This window comes from Microtus pennsylvanicus, chromosome 19 (genome assembly GCF_037038515.1).
Source record: "Microtus pennsylvanicus isolate mMicPen1 chromosome 19, mMicPen1.hap1, whole genome shotgun sequence".
Lineage (NCBI taxonomy): Eukaryota > Metazoa > Chordata > Mammalia > Rodentia > Cricetidae > Microtus > Microtus pennsylvanicus.
This window is the reverse complement of record NC_134597.1, coordinates 18,902,103-18,914,180: the sequence shown is the minus strand read 5'-3', so window position 1 is coordinate 18,914,180 and position 12,078 is coordinate 18,902,103. Positions and strand designations below refer to the sequence as shown.

Genomic DNA, 12,078 nt, shown 5'->3' with positions numbered 1-12,078 from the left:
AATCCCTATTGTTTTCTATCTAACTCAGATATTAATGTGATTCTCAATAAAAAAAGTACTTGACTGAAACGGAGATGCAATTTGTTTATGTAGGCCTCATCATAAAAAGTTATGTCTTATGTTAACTATTGCCAGCAAGACTAATTTTTAGTTGACATATTTTTATCAGGTGCCTGACCTTTCATGGGAGGTAAGTTGGTCTCAACATTGCATCTAGCAATATCAATGTGAGATTGCTTCCGTGATAAACAAAGCATACCCATTTCCTTGCGGAACTTTACTGAGTTATGTTTAAAGTCAACTGTTTTTAATGTTTCATATTATTCAATCTTTTCAAGACCTTAAAAAGTTAACCTTGACTGGATTTATGGAAACCTGAGCTGACCCTGGTTACCTCTATTCGTGGAATTTGGAATTTGTTTTTCAAATTGCTCGGTTACAAACTCTCTTTTCAGTTTTTGCTGCTGCCATCCTTTCTAATTCCTATAACTAACTCAATAGTCACTATGACACCCATCTCAGTAAGGTAGTCAATATATTGTATCCATTTCAGAACTTTATCAGATCATTTCTTTTCAAGAACTAACTTTTGACAGAACTCTTAACAGGACCGGAGGATGTACGATGCAGTTTAAGGGAAAGCAGGCATTGATCCTAGATCTTAGGGTTAGGAAAAGTGCCCATGACTGTTCTCAAGTTCAAAACCTTGTACTTAATCCTCATATTCTGTACTCAACAATTGTTCAGTGGGCTGCTCATCCTAAGTCCCAGAGGTTGCTTGTGACATACTAGATACATGTATCATACAAGTCACCAACCAACTGTCCTCATTGTGTAGATATTATAGGATTAAAACATAGACCCACCATGTTGTGGGTGAGTGAATAAAACATGGTAGACATAAAGATGTTGGGTTGTCAAGTCGTGACTTCATAGTGTGAGCCCCGAAAATTGCATCATCTGGTCATTTTCTGCTTTACCTAGCCTAACAAGCATGCTCAGTCTTTCCTCCTTCTGAAATGCTTCTCTCCCATATTAACGTTCATCCACCCTTTGGAAAGCTTTCACTCGTTTCTTTTAGGACATTCTGACCTCGCAGTTTCTTATCTGCATGCCGGAGCACTGTAAACACATTATACCATTGAAAGCACACAATGTTGTCGTTCTCAGCATTCATTTATTTAATTTCCAAACATTACAACAAACTCACTGAAGGAAATAAATACGCTGCCTTACAGGGATTTAGTAACATTGAATAGTAAAACCCGAAAGAAGCAAAACTCAATAAATGCTTTATGAAGAGGGTAAATGTGTTCCCCGCTTAGATGCTTAGATGAAAAAAAGCCATTTTAGGTACATACATTAAGCTTGACAATCCGAGATAAAAAGTCACTTTTAAGACTTTAAAAATATGAATTTCAAAAATATATTGTCATACAAAAATAAGAATATTATTTTTTAAAGTTTACTTTTTCATAAAGTCGAAATATAAATATTTTTCAAGAAAGAATAGCTAAAAACTATAATTATGGCAAGTTAGAGAACTTTTTTAAAAGATATAAATACTTGTTTTCTTGAAGATTTTAACCAATGATAAATTACTAAAACATTACTAAATTTTAACCAATGGCAAATAACTAGAAAACAAATTAATAAAAGACATTCATTTATAGAAACTGGATTTTATTTAATCTTCACTCTTCTGTCTGTTAACCCTGTAGCTATGATAGCCTTTGAAATCAGTTAATGATAAAAGAATATATTTTGTCTCTGTAATTCTAAGTAGAATCTTGGTTATTTATATAGAACTGTTTCTGAAAGACAATGTCCAACTTTCAAGTGATGGGAAACCTATAGCAAATATTTCAGATGCTGTGAACAGATAGAGAGAACAAAGAGATACCCACTGAAGTCCTTCCTCGGCACACGAGGACCAGCTGTGGCAGACGATATGATATCTGTCTGATTGCTACTATCACCATGGTTGTGTTTCCAGTTGGTAAGCAGAGCACTGGGTTCTCCCATGACAAAGGAATTAATGCAAATGTCTTCAATGATACACACGCTGACAGAGCTCACTGATTCTAGATCATCTCGTGCCTTACAGTTCAAGTTGGCGTAACAACTGCAATGAAAGTTTTTGGAAAAGTACTGTAGGTCATCATGGGTGGGACTGCCATGGATTACATACTTTCCGTTCTTCAAAACTTGAATCTGAAAATTTTGGGGGCTCAAGTGAAGGTAGTCATCTGAATCCCAGTCTTTCCTCGAACATACGCCTTGATCCTGGCAAAGTGTTTGGCTGCACATTTTGGCTGCCAGGGTGACGTTGATTAAGTAGGGATTCAGTGTGGTCTCCATGTAATCGTGTAAGTTCAGACAAGATTTCTGTAAAATCATAAAATAGAATATCAAGGCATCAGTTCTATGTGACAATATACTGCATCAAGCAACTCTTAGAAAACAAAGCAATAGATACAACCATATTGTTAGAAAGTAAATACACTTTTTCACTTTACCAAGCAATATTGTTAAACCAATTTTTTTCATAACATTCTTAAGTTTTGTGGGCCATTTCATGGCACTAAATAATTATTTAGCTGAGAATCAATGTAGCCATGAACCTTCACAATGATTAAAAAATTAATCAAAGGAATGAAAAGTTTCAACTTTTAAAATATGGGCATTGAATCTCTCTTGCCCTGATAGTTGGGGTCACGGCTTCATAAATGACCTTCAGTATGACTTGGGAATATCTCCAACCTTCTAAGTCTTAGTTTCCTATTTGAAAGACCCCCCAAGTCAAATTAATTAATTTGATTATGCTTAAGTATTATCACTTGTAAATTAAAGATGAATTTTAAAGCCTGATGCATAGGACTATTTTGAGAAGAAAAAGAAAGATACGCATAAACATGGTTAAATTGGGATTATGATTTATTTAATTAATCATTAATTATAAAAGGCCATAGTAAAAATCCTATTTGTCAGACAAGTTTAAACAGCATCAAAAATAGTTCTCAAAGTGATTGCTCAAAACAAATGGGTTCAAACTGTATGGTTTATATAAATGTTATTGAATTGTGTGTGCATGATTGTATTTTGGCAAATTTACAGAATTTGAGTGTTGAAAATCTTAGTACTGGTATACATGCTGACTGAAGATAAAAACTGATTAGGCAGTTTAGGAATCTTTGCTGGAAGCATAGAATTCCAGAAAAAGAGTTCTGGCTCCTAATTTCTTGTTATCTCTTCTATAGAAACACTCTGCTTAGAAGCTATGCATCATGGGGCTGTGGAAATGGCCACCAATGGGATGGATTTAAGGCCCACTCCATGAGATGGAACCTATGCCTGACAGTGTCAAGTGACCAAAAATTTGAAACTGGATGGGCCATGGGCTTAAGGGAAAATCAAATATTATTGTTTTGCTAAAGGAAGGCACCAATAAAATGACTGCTAATGATATTCTGCTATACTCATAGACCAGTGTCTCACTCCATCATAATTAGAGAGGCTTTCTTCTGCCGTAAATGGGAAGTAATAAAGAGATCCACAATTGGGCATTCTGCAGAGAAAGAAAAGTCTTATAACTCAGTCTTAAATGGCTTTATCGTATCCCTTATGATACAGGGCTTAGGGCATTCTGTAGAAGAGAAGGCAGACAATAGCCAGAGGAGATAAATGACACCAAGGAAGCAGTGCCTTTCAGGCACAACATGCCTGACACACATAGCAGACCGTGGCAGCATTAATAGGGTCTACACAGATCCGAACAAGGCAGAGCACGGGCAGTGAGATGGGCAAGTAGACAGGAGTTTTCATTCCCAAACAAGAAGCCAGCTCCAAAGAACAACCACTCACAAAAGAAAAAGTAGTTTCTCCAAGGGGTCTCACCACACTTTATGGCAGGCTCCATGCCTAGCATGAGATAACACAAAATAAACTCAAAAGTATTAAGGGGATTTTTGGCCATATTTCTTTGGGCAATTTTTTAAAACTTACTTGTCTTTTTCTTGTATATTATTATTTCCATTTTGAGTTTTTTAGGATTTTTTGTGAGCATGTGTGCACATGCACAGGCACACATGCATGTGTGCACACACATGTTTGCATTTCTGTGCTCCTTCTTAGTTTATTTTTGTTTGCTTTGTTTGGTCCTTTTATGCCTGTTTTATTTGCCTAGTTGCTTTATTAAGAGAGAAAAAGGGATGGAGTTGGAAGGGTAATGAGGCAAGGAAGATATGGGAGGAGATGAGGGGAGGGGAAGCCATGATCTGAATTTATTGTATGAAAATAAATTTATTTTCAGTAAAAAAAGAAAAAGAAAAAATAGAAGAAAAAGTAGGAGCAGCAGGAAGAGGAAGAAGAAAAGAAAAAGAGGAAGAAGAAACAGAAGATAAAGAAGAAGAGGAAGAAAAGGGGGAGGAAGAGGAGAAGAAGAGGAAGAAGTGGAGGAGGAGGAAGAGGAGGAGAAGAGAAGGAGAAGCAGCTGCCCATTAAGATATGAGTGAAACTCTAGCCCACACAACAGTACCTTCATGTAAACAGCTTTGAAAATAGATATCTGGATGTCCCTGGTAGAAATAGCTTATTATCTATTCCCCAATTTCAGCTTATCTCCTAAATGATTTAAGATTTCTGTTCAAGTGAGGAATGTTATAGGAACCATAAAAGACATTAGGAGGGAACCTTCCCTCTGGCCGTGGGTGAAGACATGAAGTTCTGATCTACTTCACTTCAAAGATTTAATATTACATGCTGTTGCTTCTTCCTTTAAAAGTTATTCCTCCAAGAGGCTCTCTCTCTCTCTCTCTCTCTCTCTCTCTCTCTCTCTCTCTCTCTCCTCTTCTCTTCTCTTTCTCTTTCTCTCTCTTCCTCTCTGCTCTTCTCCCCTTCTCCCTTCCCCCTCCATAACCCACTAAATAAATGTCCAATCTCAATAAAATAAAATAAAAGTTATTCCAAGGCAAGCTCCATGCTCAGTAGTATGACCAACACAAATGGTCTCTGGTATGTGTGTGTTCTAGGGGATTGCTATTTGTTTCATTTTGGTCTGTTTTGGTATTCTTTGTATCTTGGTGGTTTTAGTTTGTTAGTTTTCTTTTCTTTTTTGCTTTAAAATTTTTAGTTTGAGAGATACAGGGGAAGGAGAGAGGGAGGGAAAAGGAAGAGGGAGAAATTTTAAAAAGTATAAAGTTGGGTGAGTAAAGAAGTGAGAAGGAACTGGGAGAAATTAAAGAAGGGAAAAATGATCAAACTATATTATATAGTAGGACTCACATGCCTATATTCATTGACAATAAAGCACTTCTAATATCAACTATTTTAAGTACTTTTTCTTTTTTAATGTTCCAAAAACCGTTTTTATCTTTTTTATTTTTATTTAATTTTTCTTTTTATTGAAAACAGATTCTTTTTCTCAGAAAATATATCCTGATACAGTTTTCCCCTTCGTCTACTTCTCCCAGGTTCCCACCACTTCCCCTCCCACCTGGGTTCCACTCTCTTTCTGTCTAACATTAGAAAAGAACAGGCTTCTAAAAGATAATATTAAAAATATCACAAAATTATAATAAGAAAAAACAAAAATGATCACATTCATATTGAAAAGAACAAACCAACAGAAGGAATAGAGCCCATGAGAATGCACAAGAGACCCACTCATTTGCACACCTAGGAATGCCATAAAAACACTAAGCTGTAAGTCATACTATATACTCAGAGGATTGGTGCAGACCAGTGTAAGCCTTTTCATACTGCCTCAGTCTCTGCGAATTCATATGTGGTTTGAATGCTGATTTAGAAGGCCTTGTTTTCTTGGTGTCCTCCAGTTTCAAGTGTGCAAGACTCTGTCAGTATTCTTTAATGTCATTTTCTCAGTGCCAAATAAATGAATATACCAAGTTCAACTGACACTGCAGATGTTTTCAGAGACAAAAGTTAGGCAACGGACAGTCTAGGGGAATGAGTATGGTTTGAGGATCACCTCATATGTACTCTAAGGAAAGATTTAAACGGGCCGTAAACGAGATTAATATATCCACACTAGCCAACTTCAAATTACCAATCTAACAGTACTGAATACGGAGCTGGGAACTGAACATATCACCATTACATAGTATGGGCATGTGATGTGGCTAGCATCCATTCTAGGATGTATTCATCCATATAGACTTAACAGATAGATCTACCCAACCCCATGAACTGAAGTAAACATGAAATAACAACTGGCATATTTTGAGCATTAGTCATTTTTATTTATTATAAAAGCATATTTATATTTGTTTTATCTTAGTTAATGTTTTTAACATTAATTTTACATCTTTTTATCTATTATACTATATCATCCTACCATTTTTTTTAAATGATGGTTGTGTTTAACTCACAAATTCCCGAACAGAAACAATCAAGTCTCATGAGTTAGGACGGGTAGAACTGGCTTTATCACATCATTGGATGTGATAAAAGTGGAGTGGAGGGAAATGGTTTTCTTTGTACTTGTTTTTGTTCAGTTCTAATAGCTGCCAACAAACACAAAACTCTGCAATTACCAGGTTCTCAAGTTCTCAGGAATCAGAGGAAAAGTGACAGATGATCCATGGGAATATGGATCAGAAATAATAAATAACAAAGATAAAATGAAACTCATCATGGATTGGGGAAATTCAGCAGAAATGTATTGAAAGCGTCCACAGGAGATAATGTCAAGACAGTGCCTTGAGCAGAAAAGAGTGGCATGAAAGCTGAAGACTATCTCTGAATGAATCACACTGAAGATACTTGGGAGACAGGGTAGAACGTCAACCTGTACCTAATTTTCATTCACAGACATTACAGTGAAATTTTTTTTGAATAGAGGAAGAAACCAAATCTTATTACAAGACAGTGACTGAGATCTATACCCGCTTGCATAAGACAGGAAATCACTTCCTTCTACAAATAACCAAACACACAGGTGCTGTACTGAGACTGTACGGGGTCAGCCTTCTCTTGGGAGGTGACATCTAGGAATGACTGCTTCCTGCCCTGATGTGCCCATCTGAACAAGACAGGCTATGGAGATAAGACTTCCAGGAACCCTCTGTTACAGACCCATAAGTCCGCTCTCATCGCACTATGACCTGTACTGTTTGTCTCAGTGACTACTACTTATAAAGATGACAAAAGTAAGGGCAGATAGATCATGCTTGGGATCTCCACTCAATGTGAAGAAGCCATGCTATTTGAGGAGCTATACAGGTAAAAGCCCAGTGGCTTACCATCTATTCTCTTTCCTTGTATATACCACACACACACACACACACACACACACACACACACACACACACACACACAAAACATTCCGATCTTTTTCTGAGAGCCAGAACTACAAGACACTCTGCATGACTCTGCTTTGCACTCTGAGCCTACATTTCCCACCATATTCAATATTCATTGGGTCTATTGTGGCAGTGGAAAGGGAAATGGTGAACACTTATGGCTGTATTTTGTTGTGCATATAGGCATGATTATTAAACATTAAAATGACAGAAATATCTTCATCTATTCCTTACTGATTCAACTTACCATGCTTCGTGCTAGGCTAAGAGTTCCCCACATTACCATTCCAGAGGCCCCCAAGGCAACTGTTTCACCAATTGTATTCACAAGGTCATTCTAGAAAATACGAGAAGTTATCCTATGGGGATGAAGTGAAGGTAATACACATTCAACAGTAAGACCAAAACTAAACATGATGATCCCATAATTTAAATATTTCCACACTCTCTAAACACTATACACAAGCATTTTGTGACTGTTTTAAAATGGAGACTCTTATTGCTCTAATTACTTCTGCTGGCAAAAGAACATAACCATAGCCGGAACGGTGGTGGTGCACGCCTTTAATCCCAGGACTAGGGAGGCAGAGGCAGGCAGATCTCTGTAAATTCGAGGCCAGCCTGGTCTAGAAGAGCTAGTTCCAGTACAGGAACCAAAACCTACAGAGAAACCCTGTCTCAGAAAAAAAAAAAACATACCCATTAATAAAAAAGAGAAACAGTTAAGGTATAGTCCATACTATGTATAATTTTTCATGATATGAGTATCTCATAAGATTAAAACCAGGATTCAAGTGCTGGGTTGGGGAGGTAGATTGGTTGGTAAAGCAGATGCTGTGTAAGCATGAGGACCCAAGCTCCATCCCTAAGACCCATACTTTAAAAAATAATAGTGGGGTATGGAGGGGAAACCTTGCAAACTTTCAAACTCAGGGAGGGAGGAAGGCAGATCCCTGGGGCCCACTGGCCAGGTAGACTAAACTAATGGGCAAACTTCAGGTCACAGCAAGAGGGTCTGACTCAGAAATCAAGGTAGACATAAGGAATGACACCTGAGGTGAACGAACCCTCACCCATACCAGAAATTTTACTTTTAATTTTAAAAGATTTAAAGTGTTCTCATTTTGCCTCCATTATAGACATTACAAGACACATTCTAGATGTGTATATCCATAAATATTAAATGCCAAATTTCAGTCTTTAAAAACAAACTTCTGTTCAGCACGGAATTTTAAAATTCATTGTAAAATTATCTCTTAACTGCCCTTCCTTGATTTACTTACCTCATGCAGGTACTGGTAAATTTGATCAGAAAACACAATGCGAGTATATACAAAAATAGGAACTGGATTCTGAGGGTCCTTTGTTTTAGACACCCTAATGGCCTCTAGCACACGATTTCTGACATAGAGGGCTGCATTTGGAGACGACTTCAAATTACTCCTCAAATATATAGATGGGTAAAGGGCTGTGCTTTCCTTCCAGATCCAGGAGAGTTCATCATTTCTTTTCTTTTCTATATCGGGGCAATTTCCATTGTAATTGGGGTCTTGAAATTTATTGTTATAGCAATCAGGAAAAAGATAAAAACCCCATAAGTGATTTGGCCTAAGTGATTTCCCCAATTTTAAAGTCTGTTCCATAAAGCTTCTTGCTGCCTGTTCAAATTCTTTTCTGGCCCTGTTGGTGATTTCTGTTAAATTAAGTTGTCTATGTTCTTGCTGGATCAATTCAATAGACTTATTCTTGTAAATATCCTTGGGTTTCCAGTTTCTTGACCACGTCGGCCTCCAGTCTTCCCAATCTATAATAGCCAAGCCCACATTGTCTATTGGCATGTAACGCTCGATGTCTTTCTTAGATTTTTCCAAGTGATCTTTTAGAGATCCCAACTGGGGTATTCCCCCATAAAGACTTTTTTGCGAGTCGTCTATATGAGGATAGAGGCCAAGTCGATCAGTGTAAAATATTGTGACAGGCTGACCCGTGGCAGTTTTTCTGGGGCTTCCTACTAAAGAGAACAAACTAAGATCTAATGGCTCATTAAACTTGGTGAGACAAGACTCAGTTGGGGCATTCCAGACCCAGAGAAAAGGCACATTAGGGATAAGTGGGGGTGCTCTAAAATCCTCAGTCAAGCAACACGGAAGCAAAAGGAAGACTAATACTGTTGGGGGTGCTCCATTAGACTCAAGAAAGCTCCCAGGAAAGGAGTGCTTCAGATACAATACCCGCATTGCAGAGAATTAATTCATTAGTACACAAACACTTATTTCTTCCAATATTTCTTCCAAACACTTATTGGTGCCAAAGGTGAGAGAGAGAGGGGCATGAGGACCACTCTGGGGGTGGAAGTTGATGACAGCTCTGCAGTGAATTACTCTCCTTCTTGCATCGTGTTTCAGGGATGTTTTGTGATAAGTTGGATAATCTATAACTAAAATAAGGAAAAAACAGGAAATTTAAACTTTATTATATTTGGATTCGAAGGTTGACTAAGTCCTCAACATTGATTACAGGCACCTTAATTCAATTTCAGAAGATAGAATCTCCTACTATGTTTAAATCAATGAGGTTTTCTCCTCTTATATATGGTAGAAATTCTGTAAAAGCTAACTTGTCTAATCTCCCCAAATCACATCTTATCCCATAGATAAATAGATATAACTATGTTTCCCTTTTCCTTCGTATAGCCATCAGATGCCTTAGCAAAAACAAGTTGAAAGGAAATTAGCTCTTGCTTAGCAGTGTTAAAAGACCACTCTTGTCACTATATGCCAAATTTTGCAAACAATTTCTCACACAGTTGAAAATGTTTGCCTTTTCATGATTCATTCATATGCGTGCCTGTAGTGATGATATTAAGGACTAAACCCAAGGTCTTTCTTGCTCATGAAGCAAATACTGTTACTACTAAGTTATATTCCAGTCAATGTTTGTTTGGCCAAGGTCTTATTAAGCATTCCCAGTTGACCTGGAACTTGGGATCATTTCTTCTCAGCCTCCCAAGCATTTGTCATTAACGGCTGTACACCACCATTCTGGCTCATAATTCTCTTGATTTTGTCCACCTGTACTTGTTCTCTTAACAACGACAAGGGAGAGAGCAAAAAGTAGTTTTTATGTTTATAATAAGTTCAACAAGTTCAAGAGTCCCTTAGAAAACTGCTGAGTCAATTCGTACAGCAATGTCCACTCATGGTTAAAAAATTTTAAAAAAAGCTACTTTATGTCTTCACAAAAGGAATTGACTGTATCCTACCTTTAATAAAAACAGGATATGGATTTTGGACATTGGATATAATTTAATAAGCAAAATTTCATTGTTATTCCAAGGTAAACTAAGGGATGATTAGCAAATGTGTCGTATAATAAATGAACCAAGAGCCAGATATTAAATTCCATGGTTCAGTACTTGCAAAATTTACCACTTCTAGCACATGTTTAAATGTTTTCCTTCTAGAATGAAAATATGGCCTTTCTATAATTATGTTGTTATAATTATGTGACAATAAAATGATAATGATATCCTTCTTACTAGGAATATTGTCCTTATCATAGGAAGCTATTCATTCATTGTCATTGTTGAAAAATAACCTCAAAACAATGGCACAGTCAAAATAACAGGCAATCTTAACCCTCGTGTTTAGAACAGGTAAAGCTCCCAAAAGACCTCGGTATTATAGGTTGTAGAAAATTTTAATCTGAAGTAAAGAAGAAAAAAATAATTCCTTTCAAATATCAAGTGTCAACATCAATGCCTGAATGAGAGATGGAACAAGAAAATTTAATAAAAAGCGTTAGCATTTTAGGAATGCCAGGTAAGAGAGACACTAGGTCTTTGTTTTTCCAGGGTCGGGTTCACTTATTGTAATTTCTTGGTCCATACATTTACCTTAAAATGTCATGATTTCGTTTTTCTTTACAACTGAATAGTATTCTGTTTTGTATGCTAACCACTGACTGGCTCATTATCCATTCATGTGTCAAAATATGTTTAGATTGTTTCCATTTCCTACCTATTGTTAATAGGGTGGGTTGTAACATTGTTAATCAATTATCTGTGTGGTAGGATGTCACATCCTTTGGTCATATGTCAAGGAGTGGTATAGCTGGTTCATATGGTAGATTTCGTTTTAGTTTTTTGAAAATTCTCCATTCTGATTTATAGAGTATGAACAAAATCCCATACCCACTTACAAGGATGAAAGTCAGTTTCCCCCCACAATCTCACCAGCATTTTGTTGACTTTAGCCATTCTGCCTGGGGTGAAAAGAAATCTTAAATATTCTAATTTGTATATTCCCACCTACTAAGTGATTCCAAAAGGAATATATGTTATATATGAGGCGTCCTCTCAGGGGTTGGGCTGGGTCCCTAATGCTGAAGACACTGCACACTTAGGGCACAGGACTCAAATAATTTGAGCTAAACCTGACCTGAATATCTTTTTCATACAGTCCATCTTATAATGGTTCCAGAAAATATTATAGAAGCTGTCAAAGGAAAAAGACAATTAACAGTCCTATGCAGCTGCATGCTTACAAATCATGACAATTACCAGCAAGATATACATGAAGGTGCAATAAGAGGCATTCACATATCAGTGCTATCCAACAGCTGTCAAACTGGGTTTAAGAGTCACTGAATTGAAGAGGAATCATGTCTGTTACTAGCAACCTAGCCAGCTTCCCTGGGGCTAGTGAAGTTATGAACCTCAGAAAAACTACTGCAACTTTTCTCAAGAAATATAATT

At 37.0% G+C, this 12,078-nt stretch overlaps 1 protein-coding gene across 1 annotated transcript; it reads right to left on the bottom strand.

Annotated features, from left to right (window-relative positions):
• Window positions 1-1,851: 1,851 nt before the first annotated feature.
• LOC142838230 (hyaluronidase-5-like) lies at window positions 1,852-9,559 on the bottom strand. Its single transcript, XM_075953595.1, has 3 exons — window positions 8,606-9,559; window positions 7,570-7,659; window positions 1,852-2,388 (listed from the first exon to the last, which is right to left on the bottom strand). The coding sequence occupies exons 1-3, from the start codon at window positions 9,557-9,559 to the stop codon at window positions 1,852-1,854; spliced, it is 1,581 nt and encodes a 526-aa protein (XP_075809710.1).
• Window positions 9,560-12,078: the final 2,519 nt, after the last annotated feature.